This window comes from Nothoprocta perdicaria, unplaced genomic scaffold (assembly GCF_003342845.1).
Source record: "Nothoprocta perdicaria isolate Ctin4 unplaced genomic scaffold, notPer1 scaffold_143, whole genome shotgun sequence".
Lineage (NCBI taxonomy): Eukaryota > Metazoa > Chordata > Aves > Tinamiformes > Tinamidae > Nothoprocta > Nothoprocta perdicaria.
In genome coordinates, this window is record NW_020454572.1 from 1,667,978 (window position 1) to 1,688,371 (window position 20,394).

Sequence of the window (20,394 nt, forward strand, 5' to 3'; positions counted from 1 at the left end):
GAGGTTGCATCAGCTGCCCGTGTTTGCTGATAAATATAGAGGTGAAACCCGCCCGGGCCGGGCGGGGAGGGTGCCCCGGGGCTCGGCTTGGTTTCTTGTTTGACCACGGTTAAATATTAACYGGGCCCGATAGGAACGGTGTGTGCTTGAGGGGTGTTTGCCAGAGCTGGCTCGAAAGGTTTCTGCTCTTGGTGGGGCTTGGAGCTGCGGGCAAGGTCGGTGAATACTCGTGTGAGAAGTTTGTGTGTCTCCGAGGTTTCCTGTTCAATGCCATCTGTGGATGTACGTTAATAGGAGCAGCTGGTCCTTGTGCTGGAAAACGGGATGCCTTGTGGGCAGCGGCTCGGTGCTCCTGGCCCTGGAGCTCCTGGCTCTGAGGTGCCGGGAGCCTCCTGCCTCTCGCTGACGAAGCCCCGTGCGAGGGAGCTGCCCTGTTCCTCCTCTGGAGGCCCGTGGGGCTCCCAGCCACGTTGCGTCCCGTCGGGGAGCTTCTTCGTGGCCTCTTGAGATGCGACTTGCTGGCGTGTCTGGGAGCTGTAACGAGCCACGTGAGGGCTCGCCTCCCCTCTGGGGAAGGTGGTTGCCCAGGAGCAGCACTGAGGTGTTCTCCTTGCCTTCCTGCAGTGGGGGGGTTCTCTGTGAACAGCTGCCCACATGTCTCGGGGTACAACAGACTTATCTGATTGCACTTTGAGTACTGCACACTTCCCTTTCTAAGCAGCACAGAGGCTTTTGGGGTTGGCATGTAGCAAGTCGTGCTGCTTATCCATTCTCTTGTCGATTTAGATATTGGTGCCCTATAGTAATCAGCTGTYTGGATGATTTACCCATTTTTTGCATGTGCAGAGTTCCCTGTACACCTTAATGTGCAAGGCAGTTCAAATTGCTACATCTATCCGTTTGATCACCAATTATATTAATGAGTTTTATGCACAATGCAAATGTCTGATGTTTGTGTGCTCTTGCCAGACGAAGTAACCATCATATTCTCTCTTTCTCCAAAGCCTGAAGACGACCAGAGACTGATTTACTCTGGGAAGCTGCTGCTTGATCATCATTGTCTGAGAGAGTTGCTGCCAAAGGTATAAAAAAATTCTTTTATGCAGTGCTGGTATATTGAGCAGGGTGGAACAACTGCTTTTTCATGTGCCCTTGGTTATGTTTTACTTTAGCATGAGGAATTGCATGCTCTTCATCTGGTGTACAACGTCAAGACGTCTATGACTGCCCAAGAAACCAGCACAGAGGTTGGTTTATTGACTTACATACTGCTGAATCTTGATTTTTATGACTATCTGAAGAGTGGAAAGTRATGGCTATTTGGCACCTCACTGATGCTGTAGGTTTTTCTTGCAGGTGTAATCACAGTATTGCTCCTGGGGTGGCTTTAATGCCTAGAGATATGAAAACTATTTTGACCAAGTTCGATGCAAATTGATCTGTCTTTCATAAAAGGAAATTCTGTTGGCATTTGTTGAGAAATATCAAAACTACAGCCTACTTGTAGAATGCAGCACTTGTCTACCAGGCTAAGGTGGTATCTGGTGTATTGAGTTATATCAAATAGCCTGGAACCCGTCCCCTTCAGAAGACTATTTTAACTGCTCTCGTTAAAGACATGGGAAGACAGTATGCAGAAATCAAGATCAGCGCTAGGACTGAGCTGAAGACTTGCTGGTGTTAAAGTGCAGTAGCTACTAGGTGGCCAAAAATGTACTTTTCTCCATGAGTGTTTTACTTTATTGTCAATTATAGACAAATTGGGTTTAGCTTACTTACCTTGGAGTTTGCCAGAGATGAGCCAGCTCTTGCCTGGGTTATCACACAGCTACATTAGCACAGAGCAGCTTCTGACTTAGCAGCTCTATGCAGCAGTTTATGTACGTGTGTGTGTGTGTATACATATAGCTTAAAGCTTCCAAATAAAAGCTTTTGGGTGTAGCTGTCTGTATTTTTTCCAAATGCATTTTTGTAACCATGCTGGACCTGACTGYGTAACAATTCTAAAATACAAAAATGGAAAGACTAAATTCAGGTAAATTAAGGAGCTTAAAATGGTGATTAAGAGCAGGGCTAGTACTGTGACAGCACCTAGAGCAGAGGTGTAGCAGTGCAAAGCGTGTGAACTGTGTGATGGTGCAGTGTGGTGTGACATTCCTTTTGCACGAGACTTTCCAGTGTTCTGGACAAGTCCTCGCTAACTGCCCTGTTTTCCCCAGGTTAAAACTGGTCAGGCGAAACTATCACCAGAAGCTGGTCACGAAGCCTCTGCATCGTCCTCAGGTGGTGAAAGACGCAGATGCTCCTCTGACAACCAGGCTTCAGCAGAAGCTGCTCCCAGGTAAAGCAGCTTGTTGTAGACATCAGTCAGGTTTTTAATACTGTCACTCTGGCAGATTTTGGAGTGCCAGCCCCAGTTTATCCTGTATTTATTAACTGTTATGTTTGCATTTCCAACAAGGCTTGAAACAGCTCAGCACCCCTTCCGAAGTGTGGCTCCCGGCTTCTCTGCTTACACAACCTACAGCATGCTCCAGATGTCCTGGTTTCAGCAGATCTATGCAAGACAATATTACATGCAATAGTAAGTTTTTTTCTAAAAAGTTACCAGTAGAAAGTAGAAACCATAATGTAAAGAAATTGAAGGCTTGGGGCAGCTCTTCTGATGCAGCTCTCTGTTGGGGTACTTTTTTTTTTTGTACCATACATTTTATGATGTCGAAATGCACATGGCCYGTGCCTCGAGCTGGCACCTGGTGTTTGGCTTGCTCTCTAGGCTGTGACGTTGGAGCTTGCTGATTTTGAACTTTTTCCAGTGGGAGGGCAGGTATCTGCATGATAAACTACATGATAAACTAACCCTACTCATGAGCTATCTACTTTTTTCTGGCTGTTCTTAGTAGGTTATAGGTCACTACCTGTAAATTCTTGTCATAGTGTGTGATTTTTTTTAAAAAAAACAGCACAGAATTCTTGGCTTTACCTTTCTSAGCAGTTTAAAGTTATTTGGAAAGTGTGTAGAAAATWCTTSAKTTTTWWAAAAMTSAAGWCAAAATTGGCGTGAGCTGTCTTGCTCAAGTCRTCATTCATGAGTTAGCTGGGAAGTACTTAAACTTGCATCTAGTACTACTGTAGTGCCTAGACTTGGACTTCCCCTTTCATGTATAATGTGACTACTTTTTTAATAGATTGAGCAGTTTTAAGTACCGACATGACATGCAAAAGCCTTTGACCAAGCTTTGTTCTGTCCTTCCCTTTGGTTTYCAGCTTGGCTTCTACTGCTGCATCTGCTGACGCAGCCCGTACCCGACGTGCTCAGGAGTTACCAGTGGCACCAGTGACGTCCCCAGCTCCTCTCCCTGAGCCGTTTCCTGCACAGAATCAGCCTGGAAACCAGGATGTTGCTCCGCAGGTGAACCCAGCAGCCAACCAAAACTTAGGAATGAATGCCCAAGGGGGCCCACTAATGGAGGAAGAGGAGGAGGGCGGCAATCGAGACTGGTTGGACTGGCTCTACTCAGCAACACTGTTCTATGTCTTTGTCAACATCATCTATTTCTACTCCAGTGTCAGCAGATTTCTCCTGGTCATGGGTGGCACTCTCTTGATGTATCTGTAAGTGTATGACTTTAATCGGTAATACTATATTTGAGAGCATTTAATTGAAATATTTAGCTCTACTGTGAACTTTGTTCTTTTAGTTTCGTAAGACTCTTCTATGAAGAGAAGTGGAAGCACTTCCTTAATCTTGCTTATAATTTAGGACTTGGCATCAAAATTGTAACTAGCCTGCTGCTAGGTTGGGTGAAGAGCGAGTGATAGTGGATGATACACTTAAAATCTTATGCTAAAGCTTATTCTGGCACACTTGACCTAAAAAGGCAAGTTTCAAGTTCTCTTCCAGAAACTGGGCTGCCCCAGCAGGCTCAGGCTCCTGATTAAGCAGCATTGCCGGCTCTTGAATCTTCTCCTTCATACCTTCTCCATTGAAAGAAGGTTATGGAAGTGCTTCCTGCAGCATCTGGCTAGGCTGGGGCAGCCTAGAGCTCAGTAGGCTGAGCGGGCAGTTTGTAGAGCTTGCAGCAGAGGTTGCTCGAGCTGGGTGGATGCTGCAAGCAAGAGTTTCCATCCGCATTAATAACATCTCCTGCCTTTCCCAGGCATCATGTTGGGTGGCTTCCGTTTAGACGAAGGCCAGTTCAGCCCTTCCCAAACAATGTTCCGGCTCAGGCTGCTGCAAACCAGGATCAGAACAATAACTTACAGGTATGTCTTGTCTTCAAACCGTGAACGTGAAATCCTGTGAAGCTTCATTCTCTTGTCTGAGACTACTGTCCATGGTGGAGCMATAACCAGCCTTCCTTTTTCTTTGGGATGGCCAATTCTTCTACAGCTGCACGGTATTCCGCAGTTTATGTCCACTAGTATGTCCTCAGTGATGTTTTTATGGAAGAGAATTATCTGCTTAGACAGATAATGCCTCATAAATATATGATATAAATATATTATGAGGCATAAATATGCCTCATAAATGCAGAGCTCCAGCTGTTCTACACTATGCCATGGAGCTCTTGGTTCGGAGAAGGTACCTTTAGTGGAACTCACAGGCTCAGATGTCTGCTTCTCCCCAGCTGCATGAATTTGCAGTAGGTAGGTTCATTCTTGCTGCAGGAGCAGTAGCTGTGCTGCAAGCTGGACCGACTGCAGCTGAAGACTGTTTAGCYTAATCTAGTGACAGGATTTACTTGGATGCTTAAGCCACCCGAGTGCTTCACTTCAGGTTGGCTTTTCTGGTTCATATCAGTGAATGTGACTGGAAGATGGCTGTATATGTGTAAGCAGTTCCCTTGTGCTGGTCTTGTCACAGCTTTCTTGCTGGAGGTGTKTGTTCTCACCACGGTGTTCCTGGAGACGTTTTGCTGGGTAACCAAGCAGCTAGAGGGTGCAGTTTGCTCTTCCAGGGATGATGTTTTTGTGTAGAAGAGCCTCATGCCGAAAGGGCAATGGAAATGTGATCAGTGGTGTCACACAGCATGTTTCTGAAATGCTACTTTATTTCAGCAGCAAGAAGATGCCGGTGGAGCCAATGAATCGGAGGCACCTCCCGAGGAAGGACCAGCGTTCCTGGAGTACCAGCAGGCCAGCCCCTCGTTGATGAGCACGGCGTGGCTTTTCTTCAAGACCTTCTTTGCGTCCCTCCTTCCGGAAGGGCCTCGCGCGGTCCGCAACTGACTGACCCTGGCCACTTGCCTGAAGCATCAGCAAGTTTTAAATGTACCCCGTGACATCAAAATCCCAGCTCCAAAACAYGAGCAGAAGTGGGCAGCGTCGCCTCCGGCGCACGCTGGCAAAGCTGCGAGAAGCCTTAGGTGATTGTGGCATTGGGRCTCGACACGTGCTGGGCTCGTCTTCATTCCAAAGAACTTGGTCTGCGGTGGGTTAGGTCCCTAGGTAGGAGCTTGGCCTTGGAGCCCTGGGTGGGCTCAGGGCAGGTGTGTTCAGAAACGTAAGAAGCAYGTTGCTTCTTCCCATGCAATGTGATTCCTGTTGGAATGTTTCAAATGCTATTTAAATTACACTGAGTGTAGTATCTCCACACAATAAATTGCTAGATATGTGTTAGCAGGGTTTTTAGGAAAGACTTGTTGGATTGCTTCAGTAACAGTGCTCAATCCTAACTTGTTTTCTGTGTGACTATCTTCCTGTGAAAGACAGAGTGCAACTTCCTTGTGGGACAAAGGAGGGAAATGAGAACTCTGACCTCTTGATAAGCAGTTATCTTTGGATCAGCTGAGTTGCAGGTTAAATTTCAGGTTGTCAAATTCAGATGATTCTAAATCAAGGCCTTTGCTTTCCTACTCCCAAATTGTGGGAGAAAAGTGCATTTAATTCTAGATGCCAAGAATTTATTTAACATGGCCTTTGTTTCTTGCTTTTGTTATAAACTCGAAACAATCAAGTTGTGTATTTACTTTAGACACTTCCACTCTAGAGCACTTTAGAGGAGTTTCTTCATTCTGTTTTCATTTTTAATACAACTAAGGCCTTCAATAAATCTTACAGGCATTTATATCTATCCTTGTATGTGCTTAATCTGGAGGTCACCCATGCAAAAGGGCAGGCTCTGCTCTTGACTGCCTTTTTTTTATCATTTTTTTGGAAAAATGTGGGGTATCATGAGGTAAAGATACTTGCAGATGTTCCAACCTTGCCCCTTGCATAAATACATCCTTCAACCTCCAAGTGCCTTGGGTGCCTTTCCTTGAGCAAACAACAYGTGTTGGCCCAAAGGTCAGGGAGATTCCTGAAGCAGGGAACCTTGCGGACGCTGGGGAGGCTGCAGAGTGATCCCTCTGGCCCAGTGACTTCCATGAGCTCTGGGAGGGCTCAGGGATCCTGTTTATCTTGATACAGGCTGTGTCCAGGGCCAGGAGTCCTGCTGCTCGCCCGGCTTCCCCTCTGCCCTGCTTGTTCCTCTGGGGAAGCTGCCAGCTGCCCTGGCCTCTGTGTGTGCGGGCGCAACCCCTTGGAGCTGCAACGCCTGCTCTTGCCCCTTCAAAGGAGCCTGGCATTAAAGTGAGCTGGTCAGTGGTAGCTGCTGCACCAAGTTTCTTTTTTTAATTGATAAATCATTGTTAAAATCAACAGCTCTGGTTGAGAAGTACTTTTTCACTGTGTTTGCAGCGTGCTGGAAGTAATTGTGGGGGAAGGAGGGCGTGGGAGGGAAGGCAGGCAAGGCGGTGAAACGTAGCAATAGTCTTTCAATAAAGGAGTTTCAGAGGTTATCTTTTATCTTGATTTTTGTTACTGATGCAGGACCTACGTGGAGGGAGGAAGCCTTTGGGCTCTTCTGAGGCCACATCCTCTGTGCCTTCCTGCCTGGGTGGTGCTGTGCGTGCTCCCCTCTGGGGCCTGGGAAGCCCGAGGGGGCGGACGGCAGGCCGGGGCTCAGCTGAGCTGCGTGGTGCTGCCGATGGTGCACAGTGCYGCCGCAGCTCTGCTTGCGGGAGCCCCACAAGCAGCCTGGCTGCACGGCTGGGCACGGGCCGTGCGGTGGCAGAGCAAACCTGCCTCTCCCCGGCGCCTGGGGAGCCTCTGGCCCCTTCCCCTGGGTGCGAGCGCAGCCGTGTCTTCCTCTTCCCGCGAGGCAGGGGAGACGTGTACGGTCTGTGCGTTTCGGGCTCCTCTTGCTTGCACATCTCACTAAACATGGCTTATCTGGAGAGCTGTTGAGGTCTGGTTAGCCTGGATTTCTTGTGCCCTCGGCTCTCCAGGAACCCAGGTAAGACGAGGCAGGCGCGCTCTGGAGGGCCCCTGATCCCGAGCCGGGTGCCGGTCCCCTCCGGCGTGCGGGGCTGCAGCCAACGTCCCCGTCCCCTGCTGCCCGCAGTGCCGCTGCAGGCGCGGGGCGGCTGCGGAGTCACGCTCGCACTCAGCGCTTCCACRCGTCCAGGTTTTGTGGGGTGCTGCATTTTAAAACCTTGTGGCTATAAATAGGAGCTTGTGAATTTATTTGCTGCCTGCTACAAAAATCTCGTTGTGGCCGTGGGCTGGAGCAGCAAGAAGTAACTTCTTTTCAAAGGTGACAGTTTCTCAGCCTCCCAAACCTCTAGCTGCTGGAGCCTTAAAGAACCACAGAGGCCACGTGAGATGTGACTGCAGCCTTAGAGGGACAAAGCTGGATGTCACCTAGTGGTYCCTGCATCAGCTTGGGATCTGCCAGGGTGCCGCCGCCTGGGGTTAACCTGCGTTTCTTTATGARATGGTGGAGTAATGTTATTTCCTCACTCGCTGTCCCTGTGCCACCCTCTCGTGGGTCTCCCTGCCTCCTTGAGCGCAGTGGAGAAGCCTCTTGCRAGGTTGATTCCTCGAGCAGGAGGAGGCAGGGAGGCCAGGGTGGTGCGTGAGCGTCCCGCRGCGCGCTGCAGGCTGGCGGCCGTGTCCCCCGCGCAGCCGGGCCGGTTACTCCAGGGCAGGGATGTCCCTGCGCTTTGGCTCCTGTCRTCGGAAATTCCCAGCCAGCTTTCCCGTTCCTGTTGGGGGTCGATGCCCGCCAGTGCCCTCTCCTCCTTGGCTCTTCCAGCGGCTGTGCGGTGCCGGAGGAAGCAGCTGACGCGGGGAAGGAGCACGGGAGCCCCGCGTGGAGCCCTGCAGGGTGCTGCCAATGCACGAAGGGGCTGAGGAGGAGCCGCGGGCTCAGCTCCCTTTGCAGCCCTGCGCTGGTGCCCACACGGCTTCCTGGGAAGATGTTTCCCTTCTCCAGTCGTCAGTGSCTCCTTGCTAGGGCCACCACAGGGGCTGCAGTGGCAGCTCCGAGCACCCTTTGCAGGAGGGACAGATGCACGGACGCCGTGGGTGTGTGTCGGGCGCTGCTTTCGGCACCCACCACGTTGTGATCGGTTCGGGCCCGTCCCGGACCCCTGCCCGTTCCCCCGGCCGAGCTCCGTCTGCTCGCCTTCCCTCGGTGGGTCAGTGACCGCGAGTGGCTCCCGGGCCCAGGGCCACAGGAGGCCGTTCACTTTCTCACCTCGCAGGGAAACAATGGGAATGGGCAGGGCGGGGGCGCGGGAAGGGGCAGCTTGGGCCGGGGGCAGGAGAGGCCGCGCCGCTGGCCTTGGCGGGAGCCCTGCGCCCAGAGYGCGCCTGAGCCGCAGGAAGGCGGCGCGCGACTCCCAGGGGACTAAGGGACCTCTAGGACGCTTAGGAAACGTGTGAGGAGTCTTGATAACCGGAGGAAACGGGTCACGTCCTGCCTCGAGCACGCGCCGCTTGGAGGTATGAAAGCCACCCGCACGAGGGCCGAGGAGCAGTCGCTCTCAGCCGCGCTCTGCTCCGGCCGAGGATGCTCGGCGCCGGCGCCGCGAGGCTCGGCGCCCTCGGGCTCTTGGCGGCGCTGCTCCGCGCGCTAGCGGCCTGCGAGTTCGGGCCGCTGCCGTACCGCGCCACGGGCATCGCCTGCCGCATGACGAAGCCTGCGGCGCTGCTCAGTAAGTCCCCRGCCGCCCCGCTCCCCGGCGGGAGGTGCTCCCACGCGTAGGGACCGGCAGACAAGGACRCTGGGGCCAGCGAGTGTGGGGGCATCTGGAGAGAAACTTCCCYGTGCAAAGTCTGTCCTCTGCTTGAGAGGTGCCCAAAGCTGAGGTTGGAAGAGGCAGCAGAACTTCAATGCAATGGGCATGGAAAGCTCAGTTTGAGGTTTTTCTCCAGAGTTGAGGTCAGGATGGGGGTTTTTCAGGTGTCTCCCTTTTCCCTGGCCCTTTCCAGAGAAGGAGCAGATACTTTTGCCTGGTGCTGTCAGGCACCGTTTGATCTGCTGAGTCCAAGTCCTCCTTGGAGTCATCGTGGCTCAGCTGGTTGGGATTCTGCTCTGGAAAAGCCCTGAGGTGAAGGCAATGCCTTGGGCAGTGTAAAGGCACGCGCAGCCTGCACCTTGCCCAAATCTGCTTCTGAAGTGCAGATCAGGTAAGGAAAAGCTGAGCTCAGTCCCTGGGAACGGCTTGCTTGTGACTRCTGAGCCACTCGCCTTCGATAAAACCTCTCCGTAGCTCTAATACAGCGGGTGCCCCCYGCTTTATAACTAGTGAAGACAGCAGTTTGTGATGTTCCCTCTTTTCTCTTGCATGCAGTGAACCAGGAAACGGCGCAGGTCATTCAGGTGGCCTTCAGAAACGCCAGATTCCCCAACATCACTGGAGAAAGGGCCGTGCGCTTCCTCGGCAAGGTGGCCTATGGGCTGACCAAGTGAGTACCACGGCACGCGCCTGCAGGCCATGGCTGATGAAGGGGTTCAGGAGCTCACCTGGGAGGAACCTCCGTGCCCTAATCCCTGCAGAAAGCAAAGGGCACAGTCTGTTGGCCTGCGCGGGGCGAGTTTCCTTGCCCTACCTCACCCTCGCCCCACGCTTGCATTGCAATACAGTCTTCCCCTGGTGATGAAAATCTCGCTGTCAAGAACTGAATGCCCAAAAAAGGGAGCAATTTCCTCCTTTGTAAAGACACAAATTTACAAACTTGTGTGTGTGTTCTGCTCAATCCCAARCTTGTGTGCGTGCTCAGCTCAAAGTTGTGTGTGTTTTTTCTACTCACCCTTTTGGTCAAATAACGTACAATTTAAGACTGAGGCCACGTACCTGTTTGTCCTCTTCTATGGGGAGATCTCTGATAAACGTGGTGTTGAGCTCCGTGTGCTGGGGCAGTGAGGAGTGTTCTGAGATTTCCCACTGTCCCATTGACCGACAGATGGTGCCAATGGCTCATGTAGYGTAGAGATGGGCTGCCGAAGGCATCCTTTGCAGTGCGATTGCACTTGCGAGCGTCTGGCGGCAGCCTTGTCATTGCGCTCAGCCCCTTTGACTTGCAGAGGCTCCCGAGCGCTTTGCAGGGCAGGCTCAGGTCGCTTTGGAAGTGCCGCRCTCGGGAGCAAGGGCATCTTCCTGCGCCTGGGAGCCTCGGGAGCTTGAGACTCGGCCGGCTCTTTGTGCTTTCCAGTATCCAGGTCAACAACTTGTCCATTGAGCAGAGCGAGGTGGAGCTCAAGGAAAACGATGCCATYGACATCGCCATTAAGAACGTGATGGCCATCTTCAAAGGGACCCTGAACTACGGCTACGCGGGGGCCTGGTTGTAAGTACCCAGGAGGCTCCCGCCTGTGAAACCCAGTGCGATGCCGGCGTCCCCCAAGGCAGAACGCGCTCCCGCCGTGGCTGCGTGCGGTTGCTGAACGTTTGTCATCTTCTCTTGCAGCCTGCAGCTTTTCCATTCCGTCGATTTTGAAATTGAGACCTCAATCGATCTGCAGCTAAACATAAAGCTGAGTAAGTAGGAGCTGGGCGTCGCRAGCTCCGAGCGGGCTGCGTGCGAGGCAGCGGCACGCGCCGTGCCTGGGACTGTGGGGACTGTGCGAGTGTAGGGAAGTCCTGCCCGCCCTGACTTCCYGGTGTCTGGAGTCTTTTGGAGACCTCCACCGGGCCTTGTGGTTCAGGGCCGAGCGTGGCACTGCAGAAACGAGCTCCTCTCCGAGCGCGGGTGTTTGGTGCCGTCGGTGCTGCGTGCGGCTCTGTGGTGAAAGCTCTTGGGGAGCCCCAGCTGGTCCTCCACAGCAAACCCTGCYCCAGCTCCATGCTTCTTGCCAAGCTTCGTCCCCCCCAGCTCTCAGTGAGCTGCCCATCAGTGCCTGCATTTTGCCTCTTCTTCCCATCCTGTGCAGTGTGTCAGGAGGACCAAGTGGCTGCTGATGCCTCGGACTGTTACCTGACCTTCCACAAACTGACACTTCATCTCCAGGGAGAAAAGGAGTGAGTTTGTTCCCCTCACCGCTTCAGAGTTTGGTTTGCAGAATGGGGCTGTGAGGTCCCAAGTGTGTGAGGTCCCTGACCGGGCTCCCTCCCCGTCTTGCGCAGGCCGGGCTGGCTCAAGCAGCTCTTCACGGATTTCATCGCCTTTACGCTGAAGCTGGTTCTCAAGAGTGAGGTGAGATCAACCTGCAGCTGGCTCTCCTGACAGCAGATCAGTCAGGGAGAAGACTTGAAGCTCTCCTGAAGCAGGGTGTTAAGTGACATCAGTGACGTGTTGCCAGTGTTGCTCACGAAGCTGAGCAGAGCCCAGATATTGGCATGACACAACCCAAAATGGCCCTCCTGCAGCYGTCACTCACCCTTTCTGTTTTCCTCTTGTAGGTTTGCAAGGAAATCAATATTCTTGCCCAGGTGCTGGCAAATTTTATACAAGACATAGCAGGTAAGTATTCTTGATGTTCTGCTTTCCTTCCCTAAGGGCAGCTTGATGGTTTTGCCAGATGCTGCCAGGGCAGTATCCATCAAAGAAGTTCTTTGATCCCAAGTCCCAAGACAGCAGCAAAACACACCTTAACATTTCTACACTTTGAAACGTCTGCTTCAGGCTGTCTTTTCAAGAGAGATTGCACTGAAAGAYGGTTCATAAGATGTTTCTCCTTTGCTATTGAGTGACCAGAGCTGCAGAAGGGCTGATGTTGGTTASCCAGAATGGGAGTGTGCAGTGAAGCATTAGGGTTGGGTTAGTGGAGTGTCTCTATCTGCTACCAAAGATATTTTCCCTGCAGTTCCCAGTCCCAAATATTAGGGAAAAGGAGAGGAACATAAAACTGAGAGCAGGTACCCCTATTTCCTGGTGAGGAGAGAGTCACGCTGAGTGCTGGGGAGGTCAAGACTAGCTCTGAAGTTTCCTGGTTCTCCTAGTACCATGTTTCCACTTGCTCCTTTTGTAACTGCTGGGTCCTGTGGTTATAGTACTCTGCATCAAGTCTTAAAAGTGAATTTTGCAGGCTTTTCCTTCCATGTATATGCCAGGTGTGAGACTATTTTTGGGTTGTTTTCTTCCTGCAGCAAATTTTGTCCAGGATGAGGATATCAGACTTGATATCTCCCTTGCATCGGTTCCTTTAATAAAAGCAAATTACCTGGAATCTCATCACAAGGTAAAGAAATCCTGACTGCTCAGAGACTAGAGGTTTTCTGCCCAGGATGTCTGTCGGGAAGGGCTGTCYCCCTGCCACGCTGCATGGTGTGTCTGCACCCAGCCAGCGGTGAGTCTGCAACGTGGGCAGCTAAGCCTGGCCAAGTGTCTGGTTCCAACCTTTGGTCAGTTGGGCAGCTTGTTCTCTGCTCTGAATCCAGCCAGCCCTTTTGCCTGAAGTGATAAGCAAAAAGTCCAAGTCTGGCTATTTTGTCCCATCTCTTTAATGTTCATTGATGCCAACGCGCTTGTTCTCCTTCAAAGGGCCTTGTCCAGTACAAGAACTACTCGGATGTCTTCAGTGACTCTCTCTTCTCCCCKTCTCTGCTGTCCGAATCCCGAATGCTCTACTTCTGGCTGTCCGAACATATCCTCAACTCTCTGGCTTCGGCGGCTTTCCTAGACGAGCGCCTCATGTTGACCATTGCTGGGGAGAAGTTGCAGGTAACTGTCTGAGGACCGGTTCCTTCCCATTAAATCATATTTTGTGAAGAGGACAAAAAAATCTCTAAATAATGTGGTTTCTTTGTGAGACAAGTTTTCTGTAGAGGATAGAAATTTGAACTCAGAAATTATGTGTGAGCTTGCTTAGAAAACAACCAGGTAATTTCTGGTCAAATTTTTTGATAGTAATACAGGGCCAGGCTATTTGTTCCTCTGAGACCCAAATTGCTTTGGAGAGCAAAGGGGAGTTATCTGCATTACTGACTGCCTCGCCAGCCTTCCTGGCAACGGGACTTTGGATGGCTTGGTCCGAGGTGGCCCTCAGAGCACATTGTGCATCTCCTCCCAGRGGTGCGTTGGTCATGGGGATCCACTCCAGCCCACAGGACAGATGTCAGAAAATGTGCCTGATGAGTTCTCCTTAGCGAGACAATGTCAGATTGTTYAAAACTTATCTGTTGTGTTGGGAAGGAACCCAGTTTTCCGCTGTGATTACTGAGGTAGGAAGGTGAACTCGGGAGGAATCCATCTGTGCTTCTGAGCTGACTGCAGGCCACACATCCATGTTCTAGTCCATCCAACCTGGGTTCATACTAACCATGGTCACCTCTTATTGTTTTTCTAAAATCTGTTTCTGGTTTGTTTCTGAAGGCACTGTTTGAAATCGAAGACACAGAGACTCAGCGGAGGGCTGTGGAGATGGTAACTTCTGATCTTGTTCAAAACTCCGTCAAACAAGAAACTTTTGGAGTTGATTCTGTTGCATTGTACCTTCTCAAGACCTTCCCTCACTGTCTCACGAGTCTGGGGTGGTAAAAACTGCCCAGGGGCTGGTGGAGGAACCACTGTGCTTTGGAGGGAGTACTTCTCCAGCCTCGATGTGGCCAGAGCTTCACTGAAACCCAGCGAGGCTGTTGGGCCTGGGAGAACTGGAGGAGGTGTTAGGTGCTATGAAGGAGGAGCAGATGCAAGGCAAGTTGGCATGAAACTGAGATGTGATATGGCAAAGGTCTAATTCATCGGTTGCTCTTTATTTGACCTAGATTTTTCAAGGTACCTCCTCCAATGATTCTGTGGCCAAGGTGTGGAGTCTTGCCCAGCCCCAGATCTCTCTCCAGCCAGAAGGGACCGTGGTGAAGGCTTTGGTAGCTGCAGAGATCAGCATCTTTCCCCCAGGAAAAGAGCCCCTGACGGCTCTGTATATGGAGAAGGTCAGTTCTCGCTTCTCCTGGCTCTATCTTGAGTCTAGATAAGGTCACATTAAAGAACTGTATTGATTTTGAAAAATCCACGTTCACAAATTCTGTCTTTGACCTCTCCTTGGAGGGTTGTTGTCTTGGAAATGAAGATATAGCACGTCTGTCATCAAGAATACTCCCTTCTGCTCTCTGCAGGTATTACAGTGAGATGAGTTAGGAGGGAAGGTCCTTTGGGGGAATGGGCATATCTGCCTCTTGTGTCTAGGCGGTAAGTTGAGACAGCTTTGGGTAGCACTGTGGAAGATCCTTAACTAGAAGATCCTTAAGATCCTTAACTAGATCCTTAGATCCTTAACTAGAGATGGCTAAAATGGTGGTTCTCAGGATATGGTYTGCTCCTGGCCTGCCAGATCTCTGGAGACGACCTGCGGTTGGATATCAGAATGCTCCCTTTCGAAAAACATTAGTATAGAGGTGAAAATTAGAAAATAAGCACAAACAACCAGGCCTCAGAGACTGGCTTCCTTTCAAATTTGGCCATAAAAAAGAGCGGCAAGACCTCTTGTGGTGGTGCTGATAAGCTGGGGGCAAAATCCCTGATGGATTTATTGATCCTTCAGCTTGAGATAGACCTTGTGAGATAGCAGCACCCTAAGTGACCACTTCTTCCTGCTTCCTGCTTACACAGGACTYGGTAAAATGGCAAAACTCCTGTTTTTTTGGAGTGGCACAAGGATGTTCTTTCAATATTGAATCCTCAGAATGGAGACATATATACTGGGCTCCTCAGATGAAGCTGTTGTCTAGAGGCTGACAGGCAGGGGCTGTGGGCATCAGAGAGCACTCGCTGCATGAAAACACCGAAGGAGAAAGCTGTCCTTCCCTGGCGATACCTAGGGGYGAAGGCGGAGCCATGTTGAGCTGTGGTCATGGTAGATAAAGCAGCATTTCCAAACACGACGCCCTGTTCTAAGGCAAGGTGAGCTGAATGACGCTGTTCACCTCTGTGCAGGAGATCACGGTCACCATCCAAGCAGCGTATGCAGAAAAAAGGCTGCACTTGCACCCGTTGGACTCCAGGTTGGTACCGGGGGCCCTGAGGGAGTCACTGTCCCTGCAATACATGTCTGAGAGCAGCGTGGACAAGATTTCTGCAGCCCTTAGTGACCCGCTTTCCCCTGCTTTTTCCTTTACTTCAGGATAGAGTTTAAAGCCTTTAATTGCACTGCTGATCCAAGTGGGGTGAGTCCTTAACATGAGTTCTTTAGGCCACTTATTAAAGTACACTTGTAAGACCTTTTTGTATGACCTATGTTCTGGCTTGCAGAATGACGAATCCATAAGAAACTTCCTGCAGAAAATGATCTCGGTCACTGGGATCCCAGAAGTGATTTCAAGTGAGTTTTCCCTTTGTTAAAGTGCTCAACAATGTCCAACACTAAGGGTTCTCCTAACACTAAGGGTTGCAAACAAACACCTGGCAGCTACAGCGAATCTTGCATCACTGGTGGGAATTTCTGCTGGATTCACTCGGGAAACAGAAAAGTCTTTGGAAATGGTTGGGACAAGCAGTGAGCTTCCTGCTAGGCCAAAGGTTATGGGGCGTTGGGATACAATTAGCGTTTGGCAGCGGGTAGATGGGTCACAGTACATGGGGAATATCAAGCGAGTTAGGCCRTCCCCATCACCAGATGGTTGCATTGGTTCCATAGGGATTGAACCAACTTTAATATCGCTGATGAACAGCAAAGGGCTTCATCTGTTTGAAATCAGAAGTCCCGAGATCATCACGAGAAAGGTGAGTGGAGTTATACATGACTTTCCAAGCCTTTCTTGGAAGTGCAGTATAAGTTAATACACCTCTTTGGCCTCACTCTTTTTAGGGATACTTAATCGTGCAACTTGACTTTAGCTTCCCGGATCATTTGCTTCTCGATTTTCTTGAGAAAACATTGTAGAGCTGGTCTCTTCCTAAAGGAGTGTGGCAACTCCTGTGCCAACAGCAAGGTGGAGCGTGCACCAAACTGAAAGCCAAGCTGATCTAGATCAGCTTCCAGCGGTTCAGTCGTGAAAAGTGATGCTGGTTTTACTTTCCTTTTCCTGAGAAATTCCCTGGTTTCTGTGCAGCTGAGCCTTTGCCTCTGCAAAGGTCTGTATCTCCACGGTCTCTCAGTGCAGGATGTGCTTGGGAGACAGGGTTGAGTTCTTGGAGGACGTGGCTCTGAGTCAGCACTCATAGGCTTTGCCCAGTGCCTGGCGTCTCTGTTGTTCCACGACCCAGACACAGTGAGACGGAGCAAGCGGCTTCTGATTTTGACAGACCTGAGCAACTCGAGTTACGTTACCAGGCTCAATGCAGCAGCAACAGTGAATGACCCACGTACGGCCAAAGAAGGTGAACAAGACCCAAGTTAGCARTGCTGTCTAAGAGCAAAGAGCTCTCACGTCCATGGTATTTTCTTAACGGAGCCCAAACCGCAGCACAGAGATCTAGGCACAGTTTTGCATCCATGGTGGTGAGACACTGGCAGCAAACTTGAGTAATAAAAATGATAGGGAAGAGATTATAGAAGAAACTCCACCTATCTACCCGGCCAGCAGGCGCTTGTTCCTTCCTCCTCCCATGCATTAATCTACTGGGAGCAGAGCAGTTATTTTCCTGTACCAAGTTTCGTTCTCCCTCTTCTCCCCACACCATATTTTTTGTGATTAAACTCCTGCCTTGGAAAGAAAACTCTAACCCAACTTTTCTCTGCTTGAGAACTTTATGATGGTGCAACAAGGGCAGAGAACGATGCTGTCCTCCCCTGGGAAGCTGCATGTTGAAGCTGAGGCTTCCCCAGGCATGTGGGACTAGGAGCCCTTGGTTTCCCTCAGTTGCTTCCTCCATCTCCCCGTGGGTTTCGTAGAAGGGCTGCTCTTGCCTCCTCCTCTCACACCTTCTAGCAGCAGAGCCCACGGGGCTCCCCAGCCCTTCCTTGCTCCACGTCATGGTCAGAGTGGCGGTGGCCTCGAGGCCAAGGGGTGGGTTTGCCCAGCTTGGAGGGGCACAGGCTCATGTTGCTCTCTGGCACCCCAATGTTATCTTGCCCCCCCGTGCTCCTGGCCACCATCCCCACTGTGATGGGAGCTGAAGGACGCWTCGGGGGGGACGTCGCACTGAAGAGTGGCTTCAAAGAGCCTCTCCTGTGTGGAGGAGGGTGACTTCCTCCCTGTCCCCACTYCTTGCCAGCCAGTGGGGCCCAAGATTTGGGCGAAGAGGGGGCGGCCGGGCAGCCCTGGCATCGTGTGCGCAGGGAGCCTGGCAGGGAGCCTGATCACAAACACGTGTTTTCCCGGCAGAGCCGCGGCTGCTGGCGCTGCGCAGCCTGGTGGCTTTCGCTTTCGTGCCGCTGCCCGGGGACTGCTGCGCCCGTGAGCGCTGCGCCCGTGAGTGCCGCGCTCGCGCCCACGGTGAGTGAGCGCCGCGCTCGGCTCGCGCCCACGGTGAGTGAGCGCCGCGCTCGTAGCGCGCGGGTCGGGAGCGCTGCCTCAGCGGGCGCACAGCACCACGGGGGTACCAAGGGAGCCCACGGGCCCTCGGCGGCGCCTGGGGCGGGCGCATCCTCTCCTGTTCTCCCCCTCAGGGAGGGGGCCAAGGGGACGGGAAGGAGCATTGGGGTCCATTGGGCACTCTCGGGCAGGTCGGGGCGATCTGGGGTCCCGGGTGACACAGTGCCCGTGCTCCGCGTCCAGCCACCCTGGGGCTKCAACCCCAGCCCATGAAGCTCCTGCCTGGGCTGGGACAATGCTGCAAGGAGAGGGGGTCCAAAGTTGTCCCTGCTGGAACTGCTAAAACAAGTTATTTTAATCCAGAGGAAAGTGAGGGGGGGGAAGAAAAACAAGGGCTGTCTCCCAGCCTTCAGCCTCCCYGGTTTCTCTTCATCACGGATGGGCACTCAGCACTCTCCAGCCTCTCGCTGCCCTGGCAGCCTCCTCCTGCGCCATGAGGCTCTGGAGAAGGCTGCACGAACGAGGGCTTTCCTCTTCTTTTCTTCCTAGTATATGGGATTTGCTGGGACCAGTTATTTTTATTGCACTAGGGAACCCCAAGAAGTGTTTTGGGGGCCACCYTGCAGGCAGCCTGCAGCCTCTGAGGTGGCTACTCTGGCAGGTGGGCTCATTTTTGGGAAACAGGGTCCTCTTTCTCTCCTGGGGTGAAAACCACGTAATATCTTYGTGCAACCAAGTTTTCCTGTTCTAGGATCACCAGACCTGTGCCTATCAGTATCGATATTTCCCCTGCGAGAGTCTTCACCAAGGCAAGGAGGACTTCGCCCCACGGAGGATGTTTGCTGCCACAAACAAGCAATTCAAACTAGCACTCTAACACCTAAATTGTCCTCCATCTGTTTTTATTATTATATATTTTTCAAAGGATAACGTTCTTGTGGTACTTTTTTGGGAGCATTTTGGCTCCTCTGCTTTTTTTTTTCTTTTTTCTTTTTTTTAATCAAGGATTGGAGCAGYTAGAGTGGGGGAATTCCTACCTGTACTTTCATTTTCACTGTCTCTTTCACCGAGGCGCAAAAAACTGTGCCCAAAGACTGTGATAACCAGAGGCTGCCGGACGATGTGTGATGCGTGGTGAGATGGAGGCCATGGCCATGGTGGGCCCGACCCCTGGCCTATGCGACGCCCGGGCTCGGCCGCGCTCCGGGGAGGCTTTCCCTGCCCTCGGTACATCGTAGCAAGACGGCAGGCAATGCAGGTTGGCAACGTTTGTGGTTGTAAACATTTTGGGTTTGAATTTCATAGCCGGGAGTGCCATCAAAGCCATTTTCCATTGGGGTTGGGTGGTTTTGTTTTCCTGACAATCTTCAGTGACAAGTCTGATTTATTATTATTTTTAATACATTTCTATTACGTAGATAGTTCTAAGGCATCGGGGTCTCTGCTGTCTGCAGGGATGTCTGTTTTTTTTTTAAAAAAGATGAATAAGAACCAAAATCAGAGTCTCTGAAAGTTGACTTACAAAGCTACTGGGAACCAAAGTTTGTTGTAYGAGAATTTCTGGTATTTTGCACATTGTTTTGAAGGCCAGCCTAAATCTGAAAACTTACAGGGGGGAATTTTTAAAGTTTCTGGTAGCTGAAATGTCATTTCCTTAACTGTTTTTTGTTGTTGCTTGTTTTCTTTTGTGGGTTTTTTTTTTGTGTGTGTGTGTTCCTATTTTTCTATTATTTTTTCCATTGCAAATAATGTTATTTTTATACTATAATGAATACTATAGAATGAACTTTGTGTCATATTTTGAACGGAAAACACAGTATCCTCTCTAATAATGTTCAGTGGTTGCATTTTTGGCAGCACAGAAAGGTTGTGAGGAGAGCACTGGCTCTGGTTGAGTCTAATTTTCCTGTCCAAAACTGTGTGATTTGGTGTTTTATTTTGCTAGATTACTGAGTGACAGCAGTTAGAGGATTTTTATAAATTGGGATTTTGACTCYTGTTTTGATGGAGTCTGAGCTAGCTTGCTTTTTACGTTGCACATACTGAAAGTTTCATCCAGAAYGGGAATCTGAATATAGTCTTCTGCAGTGATACGGTATGTTAAGAATATATAGTGATATTATATAACGAGCAATTTGTGATGGTGGCCATCAGAGTCAGACATGAATGTCTGCAGCATCATCAGCTTTGGGCTCATGTGGATGGCAGAAGAGCCCAGCTAGATTATTGCCAACCAGTGCCCTCAGTTGAGGTGAATCAGGTCAACATCCTGAGCAGGTCACATCCTGGTGCTACACGAACTCAGCACTGTCTGAGTTGGCAGGGAGCTCTGCCAACTTGCGAGGGAAAGATGTTGTCTTTGACTGGAGTCAAAGAGTCTCAAGTGACTCTTTTTTATCACAGCAGCAACAGGTCCTCAAATGTCCAGACTCTGGTCACTGCTGGTTTGAGTTGAGCATGCGACCCATGGAGATGAAAAAGCTCCACAGCTTTTCCCTCCATCAAAGGCAGAGCTTCTCCACCCCCATGACTGGTGTAATTGCACGAGTCCTTCGTGTCTGCATCCCACTCCATTATCTCCTAGGCATTCACGCGGAGCGAGGCATCTGCGCAGGGACACACAGCGCGCGTGCGGGTGCCACTGCCTAGAGGAGCTTGGCCTCTTGGTGGGGCATGGATGGGAAGACACTGCTGCCTTTGAATGTGCTGCTGGATTGCACATAGAACAACCAAAGAGAGCCCAACCACACCACGAGCAGGTAGGAGA

General features: G+C 51.0%; 3 protein-coding genes across 4 annotated transcripts in view; all 3 read left to right on the forward strand.

Moving 5' to 3' along the window:
• The first annotated feature begins 259 nt into the window (after positions 1-259).
• Positions 260-6,006, forward strand: HERPUD1 (homocysteine inducible ER protein with ubiquitin like domain 1). 2 transcript variants are annotated; one of them, XM_026034419.1, is made up of 8 exons: positions 260-282; positions 1,005-1,082; positions 1,173-1,247; positions 2,220-2,341; positions 2,462-2,584; positions 3,268-3,615; positions 4,161-4,266; positions 5,062-6,006. In XM_026034419.1, exons 1-8 carry the CDS (start codon positions 268-270, stop codon positions 5,230-5,232), a joined length of 1,038 nt encoding a protein of 345 aa, XP_025890204.1. In that variant the 5' UTR covers positions 260-267; the 3' UTR covers positions 5,233-6,006. The 2 variants fall into 2 exon arrangements, with proteins under 2 accessions (XP_025890204.1, XP_025890205.1); XM_026034420.1 differs by having other exon boundaries at positions 5,065-6,006.
• Positions 6,007-8,827: 2,821 nt separating this feature from the next.
• CETP (cholesteryl ester transfer protein) lies at positions 8,828-16,577 on the forward strand. The gene is made up of 16 exons (XM_026034436.1): positions 8,828-8,987; positions 9,627-9,741; positions 10,489-10,623; positions 10,744-10,814; positions 11,207-11,294; positions 11,400-11,469; positions 11,676-11,736; positions 12,363-12,454; positions 12,757-12,936; positions 13,588-13,638; positions 13,980-14,147; positions 15,148-15,215; positions 15,335-15,377; positions 15,463-15,532; positions 15,848-15,933; positions 16,019-16,577. Exons 1-16 carry the CDS (start codon positions 8,843-8,845, stop codon positions 16,091-16,093), a joined length of 1,518 nt encoding a protein of 505 aa, XP_025890221.1. The 5' UTR covers positions 8,828-8,842; the 3' UTR covers positions 16,094-16,577.
• A 3,762-nt stretch (positions 16,578-20,339) lies between these two features.
• NLRC5 (NLR family CARD domain containing 5) overlaps positions 20,340-20,394 on the forward strand; it is a 37,625-nt gene continuing 37,570 nt past the window's right edge. The window contains exon 1 of the mRNA XM_026034399.1: positions 20,340-20,386. The gene's annotated coding sequence lies outside the window, so the exon portion shown is untranslated. The remainder of the gene's footprint in view (positions 20,387-20,394) is intronic.

Bases quoted from the DNA above. Each gene is read 5' to 3' on its own strand.
- HERPUD1 (XM_026034419.1), top strand. The intron at 1,083-1,172 runs GTATAAAAAAAT...GTTTTACTTTAG, and splicing joins TGAGAGAGTTGCTGCCAAAG to CATGAGGAATTGCATGCTCT. The intron at 2,342-2,461 runs GTAAAGCAGCTT...ATTTCCAACAAG, and splicing joins TCAGCAGAAGCTGCTCCCAG to GCTTGAAACAGCTCAGCACC.